A 21,079-nucleotide genomic window follows, 5' to 3' on the forward strand; every position below is an offset into this window, starting at 1 on the left:
ATCAAGGGAGCTTGAAGAAGATTTTAAAAAACAATTCAAATGCCAGAAGTGTTTCTTCCCTCACGCTTTGTCAGCAAAGGTGGGGTTTGTATTCTTATATTTATGTATCTGAAGGGTATTAGAAAATCAGAAGTACTGTAGTGCAACACAAGGGATTTTGTTCACTCCTGTAATCCCAATAGGTAATTCTTTTCTTTATATATTTGAGTCTTTCTCAACTTCTTTTTTTTTTCTATTATTGTCATTGGTAGCTTAATGGATTTCTTGATTGTTGAGCTCTTCTTTTTGATGCAGTATTGTTAGTCTTAGCATGCATTCAGAGTGACAGGGAGCATTAAAAATAGTCATTTCCATTTGAGATATCTAGAGATAATTTTTATAGCCACTGTGTGAAAATAACTTGAACAGTAGCAGAAATATCTATTGTAACAGAGATGATTTTACTTGTGAATTGGGTTTTTAGGATAAAATCTGTCTACTTCCCAAGTCATGGATTTTGTATTCATTGCTCTGTTAAATTTAATTGGGAGCAAGACTTAATCCAGAGCAAAGATGATTGAATTGCTCTTAAATGGTGATGTAGAACATCACTGAGATCTCACTTCAGTCTCACAGTGCTGAGAAATCACAAGCGTGAGAGAGTTGCTTGGAGTACATTATACAAATAGAGATGCTTTTTGCTCATTTGCTGGCTCATTAGAAAGTGAAATGCTTTTTGTGGAATAAAGTTGTTAGGAGGTGTAGTACAGAATGGGTTAAATCTCTGTATTGTATTAGCTAGAAGTTACTTTGGCATGCAGTAAAAAGGCTCACTCGACTTGCAAAAGCCTTGCTTGTGCTGGCTTTAAGTTCTGCCGTTAACTGTGCTGCTCCTGGGTTTGTGCAGTAGCCAGGAGGGACGATGAAGTACATTAGTGCAGAGGAGGACAAGCTCCAGCACTGGGCTGCGTGTCCAGCAGAGCCCCAGCGCAATCCACTGTTCCCCTTTGCTGCTAACCCCAACAAAAACATGCTTTCAATAATTACTGTCTTTTTTTAACCTCTTATATTCTACCATGAAGTGTGTAGACCTATAAGGTCATCCTAAATCTCCAGTTACAGCCTGTAATGGAGTTATGGTATCAACTGGATTTTGCCCTTTGAGGGCAAGGAGAGACCATGGGCTAATTAAAAAGAGCAGCTAATTAAAGGATTTCCAGGCCATGACATGGAAATTTGGCAGCCCCTGTGTTCATTTCAGAGCTCTTACCTGAGCACAGACTTTTACCAGTAAAGTTTGGGAGCTAGCATTGCTTATTTCAGACGCATATACCTCATTTAAAATAATTTTTAAGAAAAGGGGACTGGGTCAGGGAGTGGTGAAGCGGCATCTTGCTGTAGGGACTCTGGCAGACAGCACACCATTGGCAAGCTGTTCCCTGGAATTTACGAATGTACAGTAATTTCATGACCAGAAGGCGCACTGGACTATAAGGCACAACCCTGGGAGTCGGCAAATTTTGCAACTTTGTAGATCATATAAGGCGCACTGGACTATAAGGCGCACTTTTTTTTTGCAGCAAGAAGCCGCGCGGCGCGCAACAAAGTAACGAATTACTGGCAGGTGCTCAATTTGCAAACATTTTTCAAAGATCGGTGTAGCCTTTAAACGCAGCCCCAGGCGCCCCCCCCCGTGCAGTGGGCCTGGGCACTCCCGCCCATCCCCGGCACCGGCTGGCACGGCTCATGGCTCCCACTGCATGGCTGCGCTGCGTCCCGGCTTCCCCCCAGCCGGTGGCAGTGGTGGTGGCGGCAGCGCTTCTCACTGCTTTCCCGCGGCGGTGGCGCTTCTCGCCGCTTCTAGCCACTTTCCCGCGGTGGCGGCGGCCTCGCCGCTTCCCTGCGACCGCGCCACTTGTCGCCACTTCCCCGCAGTTGGCGGCTGCACCGCTTCCCCCCCTTCTCCCCAGCCGGCGGCCGCGCCACATCCCCCCGGCCAGCAGCCGCGCCGCGTCCCGGTGTCCCCCCACCTGGTGGCCGCGGTTCCCGACTCGGCTCGCAGCTCACACTTCTGGGTTTGCAAATTTCACAACTTTGTACATTATATAAGGCGCACTGGACTATAAGGCGCACTTCTGGGTTCAGACCAAAATTTTAGTCAAAAGGGTGCACCTTATAGTCATGAAATTACTATATTTAAGGCAAAGAAATGTAGGGACTTACTAATGGCACTGCAGCTCCAGGCCCTGCTGTTGGCTGGCAGTCACTCAGTGAGTAAGAAAGGCACTGTTGGTGCCACATTTAAGGCTTTCAGGTGTGTGAGTGTGCCCCATGCAGCACCTCTTCTTTCTCGTTAGAATGATTTTGACCTTCTGAGTTAAACTTTTCCACCATATGATATTTTCCTGTTATATGAATCCTCTCTTCTTTGACTTATTTACATGCCTTACATCATGTTTCATTTAGGGTTTGATGCAGTCAGGAGTCCAGGATAAAAGAGAGTGTATAAAAGGCTGGTAATCATTAAATTTTCTAGCACTGGAAGCTGCTGGGACCAGTTGGGACCAGTCATGGGCAAAATTAATGTTTTTTTGTCCAGTGTTGCAGTCTTCCCAGAGGAAAGTGGAGGTCTCTGTCTGCTTTAGGACAGCCTACTAAATCAGATCGTTCACCTCCTTACACATGTTATCCTGCAATGTGACGAGAGCTCCTGCAGCATCTTTGGCTGCAATGTCCCAGCACTTGGGGACAGCCCTTGGGCAGGATTTTGTTGGCAGCATCCACAGCTAAGTATAATTGCCAAGTGTTAATCCAGCTCGGTAGCTTAGAGCAAGGCTGTAATCATAGTTATTAGGTTTTGTATTAAAATGTTCTTTTTTTAAAGTTCCTGTTAGGTTTAGCAAACTGGCTGTAGAGGTGATTGCGTTCTGCTTGGAGGGATGTGCATGCGTGGAGCAGGCTCCATGTCCTGAGGTTTCCCTCTCCATTCTTGCTGCTTCAAGAAACAGTCATTTGCTTTAAAGTCAGGTTTGCATCTTTGGTTGAAAATGACTGTGCAAAACCTATCAGAACTGTGCATGCTACAGAGTCACTTAAAAAGAAAAAATTCTAAAAGACACCTTGAAATGTATGAATTCTCTGGGATGCCAGGGACCATCACCTGTGTTTTTCTGGTGTCCCCAGGTAGGACCTAGTAAATCTTTATCTGCCCAAAGAGCCCAGAAAATAAAAGAATATAAAGGATGAAATTGTGCTGTCTGAGGTTTAGAAATGATTACTAAGTGCTGGCCTGCTGCCTGACAGCTGTCATGGGTTTGCAAAAGGGAGACAGATCTGGGAGAGGCAGCTGCAGTTGTATAGCTGGGAAGTTGAGCTTTTAATCGCTAATTAAAGTTGCCATTTGCATTTGGGTTTTTCCTTTTTAAAGGACAATATCATATTCCTCAAGAAACTGCAAGTGTTGTGTATTTACAGCACAACCAAACCACCAACTTGCTCTTGCTGCTTTGCTGGTACATCTGTATTTCATCTACTGCCTACTTTTGCTTTCCCATCTGTATTTTTTATGACTCCTGTCCTGACAGCCCTTGTTCCCCTAGTCCTTGACTTCCCTCCTGTGCAGACATATGATCCTGTTACATTTTCCTTTTTGTCTTTATAAACAATAGGCAAGCAGTCTGATAGCACACGTCCAAAGTCAAGGGAGCTTTGCAGATTCAACTTGACAGCTCCTCTCTGAATTATTTAAAGGCTGTAAACAAAAGAAAGCCCATCTATAGCTTCAGGTGGTTTCTCCTGTAGTATGGTGAAGAATACCTGATAGGTGAATTCAGCTAATTTTGCCCATTTTAATCTATGGGATTTAGTAGAATAGCAAATGCGATTAGAACACATGGGCTGCCTCCTGGTATTCCATAGGGGAGGGTAAGTTGCAGGGAGGTGAATGAGGGAGGAGAGGGAAAGTTGGAAGGTAAGTGAAAGAACAGAGAATTTCTGTCTAGTATGGATTGTGTGTTGAGTTTGGATCTTTTTTTCCCTTTCAGGATCAATGAACTTAAGGTCTTAAGACATCCTGTATTTGCTCCTGACTTTAATTTCAGTGCTTGGTGGATTTCCTTGTTTGTTCTTTTTGCATCCTTTGTTTTCAAATCTAAAATGCTTTTCTACAGCTGAATGACCCAGTGATTTCTGGCTTGGGTGCATTTTAGTTGCCAGTTTCACCTATGCTTCTGGATTCAGGAGTGGTTTAGATAGCTGAGATAAGGGAAGCAGGCAGGAGGCACAATTGAGTCCTCCAGATTATGCAAAGTTCATTATTATCTTTTGAATAGTTCATTCTGCAGAATGAAGTAGGGAAAGTGCCCATGCTTTGCATTTATTACACTGAAACTATAAAGCTATTCTCTCACCATTCTTAATGCCTAAGTCATAGCTGCCTCTTCATTTCCTTCTCCTCTCAGATAAATACAATGGAGAAAGCATCAGGAGTAGGATATCAAAAGCAACTTCATGTGTATCATCTGTACTCTGCATGATTTTTTTAAATTAAGTTCTTCACTTTTTATGTACAATCAGACCTTATTAAAATGCAATTTACTGTATTGTCTTTATCAATAGCAGCCATACAATTTTGTCATGAAAGCTGATAGTTTGCATTGTGGCTCTACTTTGAAAACTGACCTGCAAAAATGTCTTTGATATATCTTCTTTCAGAGATTCCGTCATCTTTCACTGTACAAAGATCCCTCTCTTCCAAACGGCTTTGTAGGCATGACCTGGCCACAGTTCAGGTCAGCTCCCTCTTCCATACAGTTATTTAGAGCTCTCACTGGCTGTGAGCCAAGCCAGCCCTAAAACCCTTCGTGGCCACAGGTGTTTACAGGAGATGGTTTTCCTGCCTGGGGAAGATACTCTGTTCTGCTGCCCCGTCCTTACTGGTGCTTACCTGTACTGTGGGAACAGAGAACAGGAAATGTTTTTAATACAAACTCTGTGACTTGAATTCATGCAGGGAGAAGATTTAAGTACAACTGGAATTTTACCTGCTCAAGAGAAAACTTGCGCTTGTGACATTAAATGCATTTCATCAGAACCTACGTGCAGGTCTTAGGCTTTGGCCATTTTTCTTTGCCATTCTCAAGTTTATCAACATCCCTTCTTCATTTTCCTGTGTGTCTTGACCTGGTGAAAATATGTGCCCACTGCACTCAGGGCATTTTTGGAACAATATCTTGAGGAGACAAGGTGTCCTATTTTCTAAGCCTAGGGAAGGCCATGTGCTCTGGTACAGCTTGCCCAGCCTTGTCTGCATTGTGGGAGGTTTCAGGTACGTAGGGCGACTCTTGATCCTGTTATAACATCCGCTTAGGTTATAAGTGGATGATGGAGAGCAGCAGACTGTGAATTCTATCAAGATTAATGGAAACTTTTGTTTTACTTTAATTAAACTTCATCCCTCAAATCAAAGTCCTTTTTCCCAAATCAGCATAGGTTATAAATAGCATTGATGTTGGTACAATTTCATGAATTCTCTGCATGCTGATATTAATGTTTGTGCCTTGAGTTTTCTCCTCTAGAAACCATTTATCATTTCTTTTATCTCACCAGGTCCTGGTGATGTCACTTCTGTGGCACATGTGTGCTGCATAGAAAATAAAAGGAAAAAATTTATAAATATATATTTTTATATAAAAATAGTGCTTTATGCAGCTACAAGCTGGGCCACCTTGCACGTATCTTTCTCTCGTCTGTTCTTACCACCAAGCAGCCTGCAGCCCTTTGGGTGGAAGCAGCCTCCAGGGATGAGATATTTTTTGCTTTCCTGGTGTGTTTCTTCTTATTGCTTTAGCCCTGCTTGCCACACAGATGTGTAATTCCCCATGCTCCCTGCCTGCAGCCTCAGCTTTAACATATGCTGTTGTTCCCTGCCTCAGATAGCCCCCTTAGTGCTGACACTGGGAGCTGTGACTCCATTCCTGTTGCTATTAAATATACTGTTCTTGGTCTGAAGAGAAATGAAGGCTTTGATTTCCATGGCTGCCAGACTTCTGGCCCATCCAGTAACACAATTAGCTTGCAGATGCAGTAAAGCCATCATCCTTCTTTTCCAGCTGGCATAAGCAAAACATTTAGAAGAGTTAATGTGTTTGTTGAGCACTCAAGTCCCCTGCAACATTATTTTGAGACCCACTAATGCAATGGTCAGGATTTAAATGTATGTCCAGAACTTTCAAAGTTCGTTGGTTTTAGGATACTGTTGTATCAGGATTTGGCTTTGATTTGGTGATGGAGTCCCACTTAAAAATGGTTGGGTGTTTTTAAGGGATTTTATTAAAGATATAGAAACTAAAAATGTCAGAATTTAGGCTGACCCTTTTTTGATTATCTGTGTCAGATCAATCTTGAGAGTGGAGGTGGTTTTCATTAGAATGGGGCAAAGAAGCTACAATCTGCAGGAAATGCAATTTACTGGGTGGGTTTGTGTGGCAAGGTTTTGGTAGTGGTGGGGGGGAGGGGCCAGGCCTGGCTTCTGTGAGAAGTTTCCCAAAATTTCCCCCCTGTCCAATGGGGCCAGTGCCAGCCAGCTCCAAGATGGACACAGTGCTGGCCAAAGCTGAGTCCATCATCAATGTGGTAGCACCTCTGGGATAATGTATTTAAGAAGAGGTGAGAGGGAATACTGCACAACTGCATCAGGGTTAGAGGAGTGAGGCTATGTGAGAAACAATTCTGCTGGAGACCCAAAGCTCAGTGATGAAGGAGGGGGAGAAGGTGCTCCAGGTGCAAGACAGTTCCCTTCAGTCTTTGAGGCAACTGTTCTCCTGCAGCTGTGGAGATCCACAGAGAGCAGAGATTCACCTGCAACCCATGGAGAACTCCATGCTGGTGGGAGGAAGGATCCCAAAAGAAGGATGTGACCCTGTGGGCAGCCCACACTGGAGCAGGCTCCCAACAGGGCCTTGTGGACATGGGGAAGAGAGGTGCCCACACTCTGGAGTGGGTTTTCTGGCAGGGCTTGTGACCACACAGGCACTGACACTGGAGCAGTTAGTGAAGAACTGCAGCCTGTGGGAAGAACTCGCATTGAAGCAGTTTGTGAACTGTCTCTAGTGGGAGAGACCCCATGCTGGAGCAGGGAAAGAGCTTGAAGAGTCTTCCCCTTGAGAAGAGAAGGAATGGCAGAGACAATATGAGCTGACTGTGGCCCAGGTCCTTGTCCCTGTCTGTTGCTGAGGGGGAAGTGATAGAAAAAATCAGGAGTAAAGCTGAGCCTGGGAAGAAGGAAAGGGTGGGGGGGAAGGTCTTTTTAAGATTTTCATTTATTTCTCATTATCCTATTCTGATGTGATTAGTTAGTCATTTATTAAATCAGATTTTCCCCAAATTGAGCCTGTTTTGCCTGTGATGGTAATTGGAGAGTGATCTCTCCCTGCCTTATCTCCACTGTAAGCCTATTGTCTTCTGTGTCCAACTGAGGGAGGGGAGTGGCAGACTGGCTTTGGTGGGCACCTGGCTTCCAGCCCAGTCACCCCACCACACTAGGTGTTGCCCAAACAGACAGCTTGGCTGCCCCAGATTGTTGACAGCCAACCATATAAAATGAACAGTAGCAGAGTATGTATCCATTATCAGTTTTAAATAAATAGATTTAATGAGTTTCTGCCCAAGTTTCTCTTTTGCTGACCTAACCAGCCTGGCTCAGCTGGCTCCCTTCATCATACCTGACATCACCTACGATTAACCCATCTTTCTGTACTAATTGCCACCATCTCCAGCTGTGATGCATGAATTGTTCTTCCGCCTTTGCCTTGAAAAGATGGTGTTACATGAGTGGTTTAGGAAGGGTTTTCTCCCCGGGCTGTCCTGCTAGCAGTGGCCAGTATGTATTACCACCAGTTACAAAGCTGCAACACCTCTGTCCCCAGAGGTTAGCTTGGGTCATTCAGGAATTTCTGCTTGAATGGGAGCCTGGTGTGAAATTCCCCAAGGGTTGGTTGAGCTCATGAAACACTTGGGAGCTACCAGACACTCATGTACATCTAGGACCTCAGACTACCAGGTAAGTGTCCAGATCCCATGGGCTTAGGTGTGTGCGTAGGTGTGAACGGTGGTGTTGGAAGGTCATAGCCTGTCCTTCAGAGCCCTTGACTGGGGATGATGTTGGACTCCGTGTGTTCAGCCTCACATGGCTGGCTGTCACAATTTAGGACTGGTTTTCACCATGCTTGATTGCATAGTGGTTTGTAACTCAAGTTTTTTTGGGAGAGGAATGCAACTGGAATGGATTTCCCATCAGCAAATAAGTAAATACTGCAGTTCCAAGAGGAATTCTTATGAAGAGAATTAAACCTCAGTGGTCTTCATCCCTGCCTTTTTTGTTCAACACCTCATAGGGAACATCTAGATTAACCTTGGGCAAATCCACCAAGTGTGTTGCCTCGGTTTCCCTGCATGAAGGCTAGTACTTCACTACCTCACCAGGGCACTTATTACACTTAATTAATGTTGTAATGTATCTTTAGTTCCTCTGATAAAAGATATGGTACGAATGCAAAGTTGTTTTTACTGATTGGATTGTAGTTAAGTGTGCACATATAAATTACCTATTTGCATTAGAGAACTAAGACTTAATAATTTAAAATATTAACATCAAGGTGGTTGGCTCAATTTTAAGCCTGTTATCATTCAGCTGTTTAGAGACTGAATCAAATGGCACTGGGAAAGGAAGGAAAGCAGGAACTGGACCAGCTAATGACTTATTTTGTGGTATTTCTATGTGGGGACCAATTTAATAACAGGATCTGAATTCTGGTGCCTGGCCCAAGCAAGCTGCTGGCAGCATCAGCCATGTGCCAGGTATTATAGAGGACAGGAGACATGTCATATAGCAGTGACCCTTCTTGGCCCTACAGGATTTGTCAGCCTTTGGAGGACTGTGCTCCAGCTCAGAACAGCTGCTGATGTGCAGTATTAGCTCTTGTGTATCAGGAAGCAGCACAAAAGCAAGGATATCTAGGGCATGTGTGAATGTGAGCTGCTGACGTGGATCACCTCTAGTTGGATGTTCCTGGCCCAGTGGCAGTCTTCTGCCTGTTTATATACTTTTGTCCTCTGGGTTTTATCTAGGCAGATGTTTCTTAGATGTGGGTATGAGCTGTAGCTGACAGCCTAGGCAAGAGCCCGGGGGAATAGATCATTCTAGTGCAATAGTGAGGAAGGCTGCTTCTAGCAGATACAGTTGTTTGGTTGGATACTGGGACCAGAAAGGAAGGCTTACCATCATCTCTTCCCTTTCTGGCCCCAAGGAACATGTACACATTGCTGTTGGAGGAAAGGAAAGGGAAAGGGAAAGGGGAGGGGAGGGGAGGGGAGGGAAAAGAAGGAAGGGGAAGGAAAGGAAACTGTGCTATAAGCAGGATTTTCAAGGGTGAATTCATTTGAGGAGGAAGAGAAGATGGAAAGATGTACCTAGTACTGTGGAAGAGACAATTGAAACCAAGAACAGAGTGCTGAAAGTAAGATTTTGATGAAAAATGCTCTGCCAGGGACAATGACCTCACAAATACAAGAGCCCTGAAGAATATGGGACAGATGGTCTTGGAAAGATCTTGCACAAGTAAAGGAATAGATTCGAGTGTGAAGATGATTTGAAAGAAGGATCTGAGGAGTCTTGAGTACAGTTGAGCTGGAAGAGAAATCACTGACTTGGAAAAAAGAAGGAAGAAGAATAGAGAAGAAGCACATCCTGGGTGTGAAAGAGGCATGACAGAACCATTTGAACATGAACCAGGCCTTTAGCAGGTTGAAGTTTCCCTTTCACAGTAAGGGTGAGGGGAGTGTGCTGTAAATTAAAGAGGACCAAGGAGCTGGGACAGAATCATAGAATATCACAAGTTGGAAGGGACCCACAAGAATCATGAAGAACAACTCCTGGCCCTGCCCAGAATACCCCAACAATCCCACCACATGCCTCAGAGTGTTTTCCAAACACATACTGAGTTCTGTCAGGCTTGGTGGTGTGACCACTTACCTGGGGAGCCTGTTCCCGTGCCCAGCCATCTTCTGGAGGGAGAACCTTTCTCTCATAAGTTTACCTGCATCCATTCTTTCCTAGTGAAGCAGCTGGGAGCTGTGGTCCTTGGTGTGCTTTGGTACTGATCTGGTGTTTGTAGGGTGGATTGTTTGTCTTTTCTAATTCAGGGTAGCTTGAAAAGAAAAGGCTTTTCACATTCTACTAATTTGTGTCTATAGCTCTGATCCCTGATGGTTTGCCCCTGGTCTGCACAAAACCAAAGTCTGAAAGTGCCGGATTTAGATGAAATTTCTGAATACTCTCATGCAACCAGTGGCTGTTTCTCCAGATTGTATATTTTGTTTCGGGTGCGGGTTTGGAAGGGAGACATATACAATAGCAGTATTAATGATAACACCCTGGGGCTTGGTTTTTTCCCACACTGCACTGATGGGCAGAGCAGCCTGACCTTGGCTTGGGAGAGATTAAATACATCACCTCCAGTATGATGTAATGACTGACTGCAACAAACAATAGAAGGGAAAGATGAGGGAAATGTATTGGCAGTAGGAATGCGGGTCTTAAACTGTGCAGTTGTCAAGCAATGTACGGCATTGTGTTGCCAAATGAATATTTGGGAGTTTTAAGTCTTAAAAGAATTGATGCTAAGAGCTGTCTTCACTGAACTAATGCTAGCCATTTCCTGTGGTTGTGCAATATTGATATTAATGTGTTGCATGTTTATGTATATGTTTTTTGAATGCTTATTGTAAGCTGTATTTATATACTGCTGCCATTTCCTTCAAGGTCTTGAACATATTGTTTATAGGAGCATCTGAAATCCCAGGATTTATGACTAGAGGAACAAGTAATTTTAGAGACCCTGTCACAGATGAATGGGCAGTGGAACTCAATATTCCCACACAGAGAGGAGGGGAAGACTTGTGCTTTGGGAATGCGGGGTTAACACCAGAATAATTTGGTTTTAATGTGTGTCTCCCTACCTTGCCTACTGGGGGAGTGAGCAGCAGCTATTAGGGCTGTGTATCTTGCTTTGCAGTAGATGCAGAATAATAAGTGTCTAATGAGATTTTCTCATCTTGGATTCTAAATAAATTAGATGCTCATCAATACCAGTTTTGTTCTAGAATGACTAAGTTGCAGAGGCAGTGGCCAATATATCAGTACCTGGGGTAGGCTTTGCTGGCTGGCTCTCCTGCCTTTGCAGAGCTTTCTTTGCCTTCTCCCCATCAGTCTCATTGGCCTCCATTTCCATCTTGAATTCAGAAGATGGCATAGAAACAAGGAAATTGATGGCTGTGTACAGCACTGTGTATGTGTGTACTTTGTTTTCTTCTAGCCCTGTCTTCAGTTGCCTTTTTGATATTGTTTTGGTTTAGTTCTTTTTCTTGAGAGCTACATGCAGAAATGAAAAGCGCATGTTAAGGAGAAAGGGTTTCTCACTTGGCTGAGAGATAGCTTACTGCTTATTTGAGTGTGTCATTGGAGCAAACCTTGGACTGCTCTCCTCAGGGCACCCACGAGCTGTGAATACAAACCTGGATATGTTTGATAACAAATAAGCTTCCAATTATACAGCATCTTGTGCTGGGTTTGATCTGAATAGAAGGAGAAAAATGCATTGTAAAATCCAAAAATGAGAAGACTATTTCAGGCAGTAGGAAAAAGGGCTGTAGTCATGTGTATTGATTTGCAGCTAGAAATACCAGTTGTGGAAGTGTCAGAAAACTTGATAAAGACATCCCAGGTATGGAGGTTAAAGTCTGGAATTGCTAGAAAACAAGGGAAAGGGGTCAAGGAGATGCTGAATTTCTACCTGTGCACTTTTCCTAGTGAGATGCATTTTATCTTGTGTGGAAGCTGCAAACTCTGCATGATGTAGGATGATGAAAACACCATTTTGATTGAAAACTTTTTTCTAAAACGCTTTACATTGTGCCCATGAATTCTGACATAAGAAGAAACTACATATATGAGCATATGATTGTAGGCAAGTCTTTCTACAGAAAGTGAGTCAAAAGGAGGGCCATAATCTTTCAATCTGAGACTTAGCATTTTAGGAAATATCCTTGTTATGCTGGGTGGGTATAATTGTGTAGCATTTGTGAACTTAAAAAATCCAAAAGTTTGTCTATTTGCAGCTGTCTCTAGAAAGAAGCACAGACAAGACCTTTTTTCAGATGTATTGAGTTTTCGCTTTTTTTCTGGGGCCCAGATAAGCCTAAAGAGGCTTTATCTCTGTGTGTACAAAGGTATTACCTTCAGAATTAGATAAAAATGCAGTTTCTAAGGATTTAAAGATGTCTAGGCGTGCATGTTCTGTTCCAGGTTTTATACCTGAAGAGTTGGGTGTTGCTGCTCCTGAAATATTTTGGTGCATCTTTTGTATGTTAGACCTTGTTCTGTAAAGAAGCACTTGGTGTAAAGTAATTAATTTCTTCTTGAGCCTGATGTTCACAGTATAGATAATAAATATTCCTTTTAATTTGTTTAGAATGGATTAATGTTAGGTGAGGATGATGGCATAGAAAGTAAATTCTGGTTTATAGGGAGATATAGAGGATTGTGCACCACTTCAACCAGCCCACTGAGCACCTTTCATTGATAACTGTTGTATCACAAGAATAGAAAAAAACCCCCAAAATTTGGCATGCAGAACATTTCCCTTCTGGGAAGCAATCTAATCTAGCAGTTCAGCTTTTCAAAACCTCTTGATTTTTGCACACTGTGGAGGTTCATTGTGTTTTCTTGGTTAGAATTTGTAATTTTCTTTCAAAAACAAAAAGCTGGCGTGTCATACAACAAGAAAATAACCAGTGCTCAGGGGAATTAGAGTGAAAAGCCATTAGAATCTGCTAATTACAAGATGAAGAGCAGTCAAGCAGTGGTGGTCTATTGGGGAACCACTTTTGTACATTTAGATATGTAGAAGGACTTTGTGTGTGACATTGATGGAAAGTTTTGGTGAAATATGTTTTGCAGATAGTATGCAGCTCAGTCCTAAAAGCCAGCACCAGAGTAATAGTTGCCACCTTCAGTAAGGAAGGAGTAAATTTACTTAAATAATGGACTTTCTGTACAAACAGCACTAGATTTAGTTCAACTGTGTATCTTTATTCTACCTGCAAATAACAGAAGACAATGGCTGCTTGAGTGCAAGCTTTCTCACCCAGGTGATTTTCCCACTGTATCAACAGCTTTGCTTAATTAGGCTCCAGCTCCTTGGAGTAAGTGTTGAAAAACCAGCCATTCGTTAACCAAAACATCTGCTGGGGAGGGAAGGTGAGAAGTTGTTAATTTAAAATAAGATCTTTAAGAACCCTAGCTGTGAATCCATAGAACAAACCTAATAAAAAAAAAACAGGAAACTCCTGCTTACCTGAGTGATGACTGTGCTGGAAGTTTGAGGTGAATCTCCTTTATTTGTGCAGAAAAGGGTGGGATAACAAAAAAGCGCAAACATTATGGCCTGTAATTATTTATAATGTGGTGAAAGACCCAAAAATTATTTCCAGTCCTTTGTGTGAAAATGTGCACGTACAACTTGGAAACACATCCATCCTAAGGAATGATCTCTTCAGCTTTTCCTTCAGCGTGGGCTTCTGATTTGCACTTGAAGGATTGATATGTGCAGGATAGCAAGAGAGGAATGGTCTCAGAAAGGATTGTATTCAAGGGGAAAAAAATTCTTAGTGATTTGTGCTTATCTTACCCTTTTTGAGCCCTTTTGGGACAGGTTTGATGTCAACAGAGGAAGACTAAAATACTCAGCTATAATTTTGTACAAGCCCACTGGTGAGAGGGATGCGTAGCTCCTGCACCTGCTGCAAGGCATCTCTGTTGATGAGGAGGGATAGGCAGAGAGGAGCCCTGGAGGTACTGGAAGGACAGAGGGTGTGTCCAGAGTTTTTCCTCACTGCCTGGATTTGAGTCTGCTTGGGTATCAGTGGGTGTCCCTTCTGAGATGTATGCATGGTTTTAATAGTTGTCCATCAGGGATCACATTCATTTAGATATCCTCTCCTCCCAGCAATGTTTTCTTACACAAAGATGTGAAGGAGTGGAAGAGCTCCAACCTCGGCTGTCATTGACTCCCTGTTGGACTGGAGCAGCTCCGACAACTTTTCAGTTGTTCAGCTGAGTTTCTTCAAACCTCACAAAACATCCAGAGTGTTTCTGATTGTCTTACTGTTGACTACTCTTGCATGAATAGCAGCAGTCAGCCAGACTTTAATCGTCCTCTGTTCCTTTCCTGTACAAATTGCTTCCCCAGGGCCATCCAAAATAGGGCTCATCTTGGATGGAAGAAAATCAGTGTGCTTCAAAACCTGGCTGTCACCAGGTGAATTATTCCTTTGAATAGTGAATGTAGCAGATATCTCACATACTGAGAAAGGTCCTAAAGTTGATTTTGTTTTTCTTTGCCATCAAGAATGTGCTGCAAAAATTTCTTTTTTCTTTTTTTTGTGCAAATCCTGTAGGGCAAATGCTCTAAAGTTACTGTGGGTCCACCAGTCATACTCAGACTGGAGAAACAGGTATGTGTCAGGTTCAGGACAGAGGTGCTTCTGTCAGGTCTGTCTTTGCACCCAAGACCAATTTACAGCTTCATTTTACATAATGGTTACCTCCTTGTGAGTATAAATCCAGCCTATGCAATAACAGAGATACATGGTAGAGTCAAGTCCTTCCCATGTCAAGGAATTGCCCTTTAGATTTCCCGTAATACCATCTCTGCAGTCCCAGAAAAAGGCAGGGCAGATGCAGAAAGTTTTTCATAGTTCTTAGCACAGAACTTCAGCCTTGGATCATGTTAGAGCAGTTCTGTAACTGGACCCTATATTAGTTTTGAGCCCTGACATGCACCTACATTTGCCAGTTAGATTTTTTAATTCATATGTAACACTAAAAGACAAGAAGATGCACAATTTTGACTCCCCAAAGCTTTTTTCTATTGCCTTAAGAGGACCAATATTCTGAAGGTTGAGATTAGCAGCCATACAGAACAAAACTGCCTCTGCTTTGGGAGTTGCTGGCTCCTGCAAGCAGCAGAAATGGAAGGGATAAGTAACGCCAGTCTTTAAACTTTCTTGCCCTGCATAAAAACACCAATTGATTATGGTAAAGTAGAACATGCACCACAATGGATGGTGAGATGCTGTTTTTCATACCTCAGTGATACAGGTAGTCATTAGTGTGTTTAGGGCAATAGGTGTTCTGCCAGTTCAATGGTGATAGTGGTTTTCCTTTGAGGTCCTAGTGACTCCGTTCATACATATCCTGGCAAAAAGATTTGGTTTAATGTGCACACAGGTGTTGCAAGTTACAAATCTACAAATCGGAAACAACTTCATAACTTCTTTAGGTGTTTAACACATTGAGTATATTGACTGTTCTACAGACTACACAAAAGGAAGTGAAATGTTTCTTTGGAGGATTAAAAACAAGTTACTTAGCTGTGTTCCTGGAGAAGCAGTGCTAGAGTGCCTTAACAAGCAAGTCACTGTTTGTTCAGTGACAGATTTGGTGCTAACTTTGCAGCTGTCTGCTCCTGTTTGCATCTCATGGTTGTGGATGAAAGCAGCAGAGCAGTGATTAGCTCAGATCCTGCTGGAAAAAAAAACAACACCCAGGGGCTTCTGAAGAACAAGGGAGTGAGTGTAAATTACCCTCTGGCATTTTTATTTTATTTAGCAGGTAAACCTGTTCATTGAAACAGAGTTCATTTACAGTGGCACCGCAGCAGACTCTAGCAGCAGGATGAATTACCAGTCACTCACAGTGCAAACGAGAATCATTCAAACCCTCCATCGTCTGTACTCAGGAGTTCAGGTCTCCTGCACTGCACAGTTATTGCTGCTGGTCCCTCTCCCTTGCTTCCAGAATCCTATCGGGCATCCTGGTCCCTCTTTCCATACCCAGCTAATATTTATGTCTGCTTTCCACCCATCAGTGGGTTTTGATTTAAATGTTGTTAACCAGAAGCTGAGCAGTTCACTGGATTAGATTCTTAGCCACCAAATAAAAAGAAATTGCAATTTATTCTTCCTTTGAGGATATACTTTCTTTTCAGGAGTTTAGACTTGGAAGATCATTAGTGAGATAATATCAGGAGTTTTAACTAATCCTCTAATGATTGGACCAGGGTGACCAAATCTATCTGTGTCAGTTAGCCCAGTGGTCTACTACAAGGTTACTCTTACCTGATAAATGGATTTTCACACTGAAGGGGATTTTTCTCTCTTTGCCCCAAATCCAGAGGCTGTGCAAAGCCTTCATGGCAAGGCAGCACGCAGCCAGCTTGGGGCTGTGTTGAACTGCCTTCCCACTCCCTTTGGAGCAGGGCATGTTCTAGTAACTGAGTTTTTTAAAAATGCATATGTTAAGTGATGGGATAATTACAGGAAGTTTGTCTGGGGATGGATAGCAGCAGCAAGAGAAATTTTAAAATGTGTCTCAGAAAATATATCAGCTCTAGAGAGAAAACAGTTCTTTGCAGGCGGTTCAGCAGTGTGCACTATGTCTACTGGCATGAGGATGGCTGCAGGACACCTGTCTGGGAGTAGTGCTTCTCCCTCAGCATCTCTGGGGCTCTTTCCAGCACCCAAGTGCTTATGTGCTTTAGGCTTGTGGATTTCCCTGTAGGTTTTGGATAGGATTTTGGCTGGGGAGGGTGCATCTGTGCTTGCTGGTCACACGAGGAATGCGGTCTGGAGAGAAGATGCTCTCTCTCTCCCAGCTTTTGCCTGGGGGTTGCCTGACTGATGCAGCAGACCATTAATTTGCAGTCAACCAGAGTATCTCCAAATGCCACTCCATCAATTGGCAGGAGGTAAAGAGATGCTGCCTCTGTGCTTAAGGCAGGGCTGGAGCCCTCTCTTTTTATCTTCCCTTTCAAACTGGGTGCATCTGCTATTGCTCTCTAATCTCTTCTCTTTGTTTTACTCATCTGAAGCCTCTTAGCCTTGGAGCTAGAGGGGTTTTGTAACGGCGATTAGTTGGTTTAGTTAGGGTGCTGGAGATCTTTGTCCGTATGCTGCCAAAAGATGAAGTAACTATTATTTTTGTTAGTCCACTGCACAGGGAGGCTGTGAGAATGAATTCATGTTTGTAAATTGCTTTGGAGATTTAAAGCTCTGTACAAGCACTAAGGATTATTGCTTTCTAATTCTTCAAGGTAGTATAACTTATAAAGACTTCTAGCATTGAAAGCATCTCAGATATAGGAGGAGTTAAATCCCTTTAAAATTAGATATACTTCTAATGTTTAAGATAAAAATATCTTCTTCTCTGCTGCTTCATCCAAAAATAAGAGGGGGGTAAAAAAGCAATGGCACGTTCTGATAGTGCCTCTTTTTTTTTTTTTCCTCAGGAGTCCAACGTGCTTATTGCTGCTAACAGTCAGGGTACAATTAAGGTAAGTTATTTTACATATCTCACCTTTAAACACTTGAATATGTTGATAGTAAAGAGCAAGGTCAGAGACACTGAACAGCCATTAGAAGAGGTCATCTTGGCTGTGGAAATTTGCAATTTAAATGATGTATTTGCCTCTGGCACACAGTGGAGTGAGCAAGCAGTGCCCCAGCAGTGAAACCAGTTGTAGTAAGGTGTAGAAGAGTTGCTGGCGGCCATCCAGCACCCACTGCTGCTTCTTGGGGTCCTGGTATGGAGGGCCTGGCACAAGCACCTCCCAGGGCTGTTGCTGGCTCCCATGGCAGCAGAGGTTAAGTGTTAACTCACCAGCTTTAACCTGAACCCATCCTTTGGCTGCTGCAGATGCAGCAGGGCTGAAAGCAAAGCTCCTGGTATGCAGCCGGCTGGAGCAGTGCTGGAATGAGCAGTGATGCTCCCTGTCTTTGCTGACTCTGGTGCTCAGATGGGAGGTAACAGACAGCAGCTGCCAGCACGGGGTTTTGTGAAAGCATCAGACTTGCCCGTGCACAGCGCCAGGTTTTCAGCTCTTTAATCAAGTCTTCCAGAGTATCTGTTCAATGTATTTCTATCCATGGAATATCAAATGATACAGAAAAGACTGTCCTTCTTTACGTGTCTATCAACCAAGCAAAACGAGTGCCCAAGACAGTACCAAGCCCAACCCAAACCCAGAACTTAATCCCACATTCTACACAGCAGCAGTGAGCTCCACCATGCTGTTAGGTTTGGTGTTTAATGCCCTAAGCTTGTAGCCCAGACCCCTGGCAGCATTCTGGAGCTGCTGGTAAAGGAGTTTAGTTGCCATCTGCAGAGTTTACACTGCTTTGTCACTGTTATGAAGCTGAGGTCCTGATTGTCCCTCACATCCCTGTGGCAATAGCAGTTCACTGACCCATACCAGAGCTGCTGGTCTGAACCAACCTGGAAAAATCCCCCAAATGCAAGAATGGTGAGAGACCCAAGTGGTCTGTGTTTAACTGCATATCAAAAAAATTTTTCTCCCCTTTTTTAGGACACAAGTGGCTGGGTTACTCCTGCTGTTGCAGCATGTGATGCTGTAGCCTCTCATTCATAGGGTTTTTATTTATGTATCATGTTTTGGAATTGGTTAGTGGTTATTTTGGTCACCTACTCCTTAGGAAAACGAACAAAATGTACAGATGCTTTTGATATTTTGAAGTGAATCCAGCAGCAAGAGCAGTGATTAGAGAGGAGAGGTTTTGTTTATGCACTTAGCTTGTTAATGAAAGGAGCTAGAGAGAAATGTGCAGACAGCCAGGGCTCTCAGAACTCTGGTATCTCCTTTTGCCTTTGACAGCATCCAGGGGGAAAGTAGGATGGTCTGGGAAAGGCGTGGGTGTGCCCAAACCCACAACAGTCTGGAGACATATGCCATACTGGGCATTACCCATGAGCTACAGCTCCAGAGCTTTTCCCAGTAAAGCTGAACCAGGTTAATGCAGACTACAGCAGCCCCACAGGCACTTTTCTGCTGTCTAGTCTATGCCTTCAGAGGCTGCTATTCCATCTCAGCGTGGACAAGGGAAACAAGAGCACAGAGAGTTGGGATGACAAAAGCTCTGATCTCTGTTACAAGATTTCCAAGAGCTGTGTGATTGAGAGGAGGGGAAATGAGGCATCTGTGGATGATTTTGCTTCATGACTAATTTATCATCACACAAGCAGACATCAAAATTGGGATGCTTGCCAAGTGCTTTTCCCATTTGTGGGATATTATTGCATGCTGGTGAATAAGGGGGTAAGGGGTGAAGATGCAAGGGTCAGTCCTGTCTTAGTAATCTATAATGAAAAGGAAATAATGTCATAAATTCCTATTCTAAATGTCTCATCTTCCTTACTAATCAGGTACTGGAGCTGGTATGAAGGGTTTTCTCTCAAGGCATGAGGTACTTGGTCCTGCTGATATGCTACAGTATTCATCTGGGAATCACAGTGGGACAAGAAACCAAAACCACCTTGATGTTCCTCCCCAAAATGATCATGTTTGGGTTTTTTTCCATTTATGGACTTTCTAGGACATTTTGAGACACTGGTAACATCAGTGAACTGTCTACCATCAACATTAACTCCACAGATTTTGCTGGTGGTGGTGGTATGGTTGTCTAATTTTTATGATAGGAAAACAAATTCTTTTAAATAAAAACGAAAAGGAATAATAAAATTTATTGAGCCACAAGTTGAAGCTGGAAGATTGTCTTGTTGAATAAGAGAACAGATTTACTTGTGAAGGGAGCTTAGTTGAACATCTCCAGTTACTTTCATCTGGACTCTTCTTCATCCCCACTGGAAAAAGAAAGTCACTAAGCCTTACCTGGACATGCAAGCAAATTCACTTTGAAATCCCATCATTGTACAGTTCTGTTGTTCCTTTGATTTATTAATTATTTTTTAGCTACATGAGTTGAAAAATGTCACCAAGGTTGACACCACTGGAGACTGAAATCCTCTAGTCATCAAGAAGAGAAGGACACCCACCCCTTCCTCCTCTCCTTAGACCGCTTCCTTGCCCCAAAAGGGCAGTTCCAAAGGAGAGGATTAAGTTGTCCTTCTGTCCATGTGGGCCACTTGCCACCGGCAACATGCTGAGATGAGGGGCCTGCAATTCCTGGGACCTGGACTGACCTTGCCAAGACATCGTGGGATAAAGATCTGCCTTCCACTGACCTGGCTGTGTTTTACTATCTCAGCTAGACAAGGAAGCATCTCCATCGAGTTACCAAAGCCCTGCACCACTCAATTGCCTGTGTGGTCTGGTTGTGTTTGCCCCTCTCTGCACACCATGAAGTCAAGCATTTTGAATGTTGTAATAAGAGAGGGGATGGAGTTGGTTTGTAACGTGTTTCAGAGCCATGATATAAGTAGCCTTATTTTTAATGATCATGCATACACTTAATTGTACATACGGAGGGGGAATAAACCATGAAGCTGAGAGTTTTGTTGCTTTCTTGGCAGGATAGCAGAGCAGATAAGAAGGTCCAGACAGTCGTCACAAGCAGCAGCCAGGCTAAACTGTCAAGATTGCTGCTAGAACTTAAGCTTGAAAGTGGATTTGGTGGGAGTAGCATCTTTTCCCTGCTGTGGATATCAAAGGTGCAGTGCAGACAGTGATACCTGTGGGAAGTGTTTTGATTTGCAAACAGAATACCTCTCCATTCATTCACTGCAGGATGTGTCTCCCTTACGCCATGGGGGCTGGGATTGATGCAGGGACTTTGCACAGGTCTCATGTCCTCCAGGTGTTAAAGGCCTGACTCTGATCTTCTCAGGAAGATTATGTGTGTGACCTTCTCACACCCTTTAGACACAGAGCAGGGAAGAAGAGCAAGGATGCTCTTGAGCGTATTAATAAAGAAGCAGGGATTAAACCTTGTGGCAGAACTGGTCCTGTCCTGTTTCAGTGCTGGTGGTTGTTTCTAGGGGGTAATCTATGCTCCTTCAGAGGTAAAAGGATGTGGACACACCACCTTCTGGAGAGTCTAGTCCAGTGGGGAGAAAAGTGATACTGAGCTCCAAGGGGGAGGGGTGGATACATGGCTCTCAAATGCTGCATACTGGTTTTCTTCCATGATTTCTGGTGTGTCGGTGGCAGGGAGAGTAAGGAGAGAGAAG

The 21,079-nt window shown here is 43.4% G+C and overlaps 1 protein-coding gene and 1 non-coding gene across 2 annotated transcripts in view; both read left to right on the forward strand.

Annotated features, from left to right (window-relative positions):
- The window catches only part of COP1 (COP1 E3 ubiquitin ligase), a 137,050-nt gene extending 116,651 nt beyond the window's left edge, over positions 1–20,399 (forward strand). Inside the window, exons 19-20 of the mRNA XM_033067559.2 lie at positions 17,385–17,429; positions 19,316–20,399. Coding sequence (XP_032923450.1) covers positions 17,385–17,429; positions 19,316–19,333 — 63 coding nt within the window. The 3' untranslated portion in view covers positions 19,334–20,399. The remainder of the gene's footprint in view (positions 1–17,384; positions 17,430–19,315) is intronic.
- Positions 2,527–2,662, forward strand: LOC117000516. Its single transcript, XR_004418804.1, has one exon.
- Positions 20,400–21,079: the final 680 nt, after the last annotated feature.

The sequence above is a fragment of the Catharus ustulatus genome, chromosome 9 (genome assembly GCF_009819885.2).
Source record: "Catharus ustulatus isolate bCatUst1 chromosome 9, bCatUst1.pri.v2, whole genome shotgun sequence".
Classification (NCBI taxonomy): domain Eukaryota; kingdom Metazoa; phylum Chordata; class Aves; order Passeriformes; family Turdidae; genus Catharus; species Catharus ustulatus.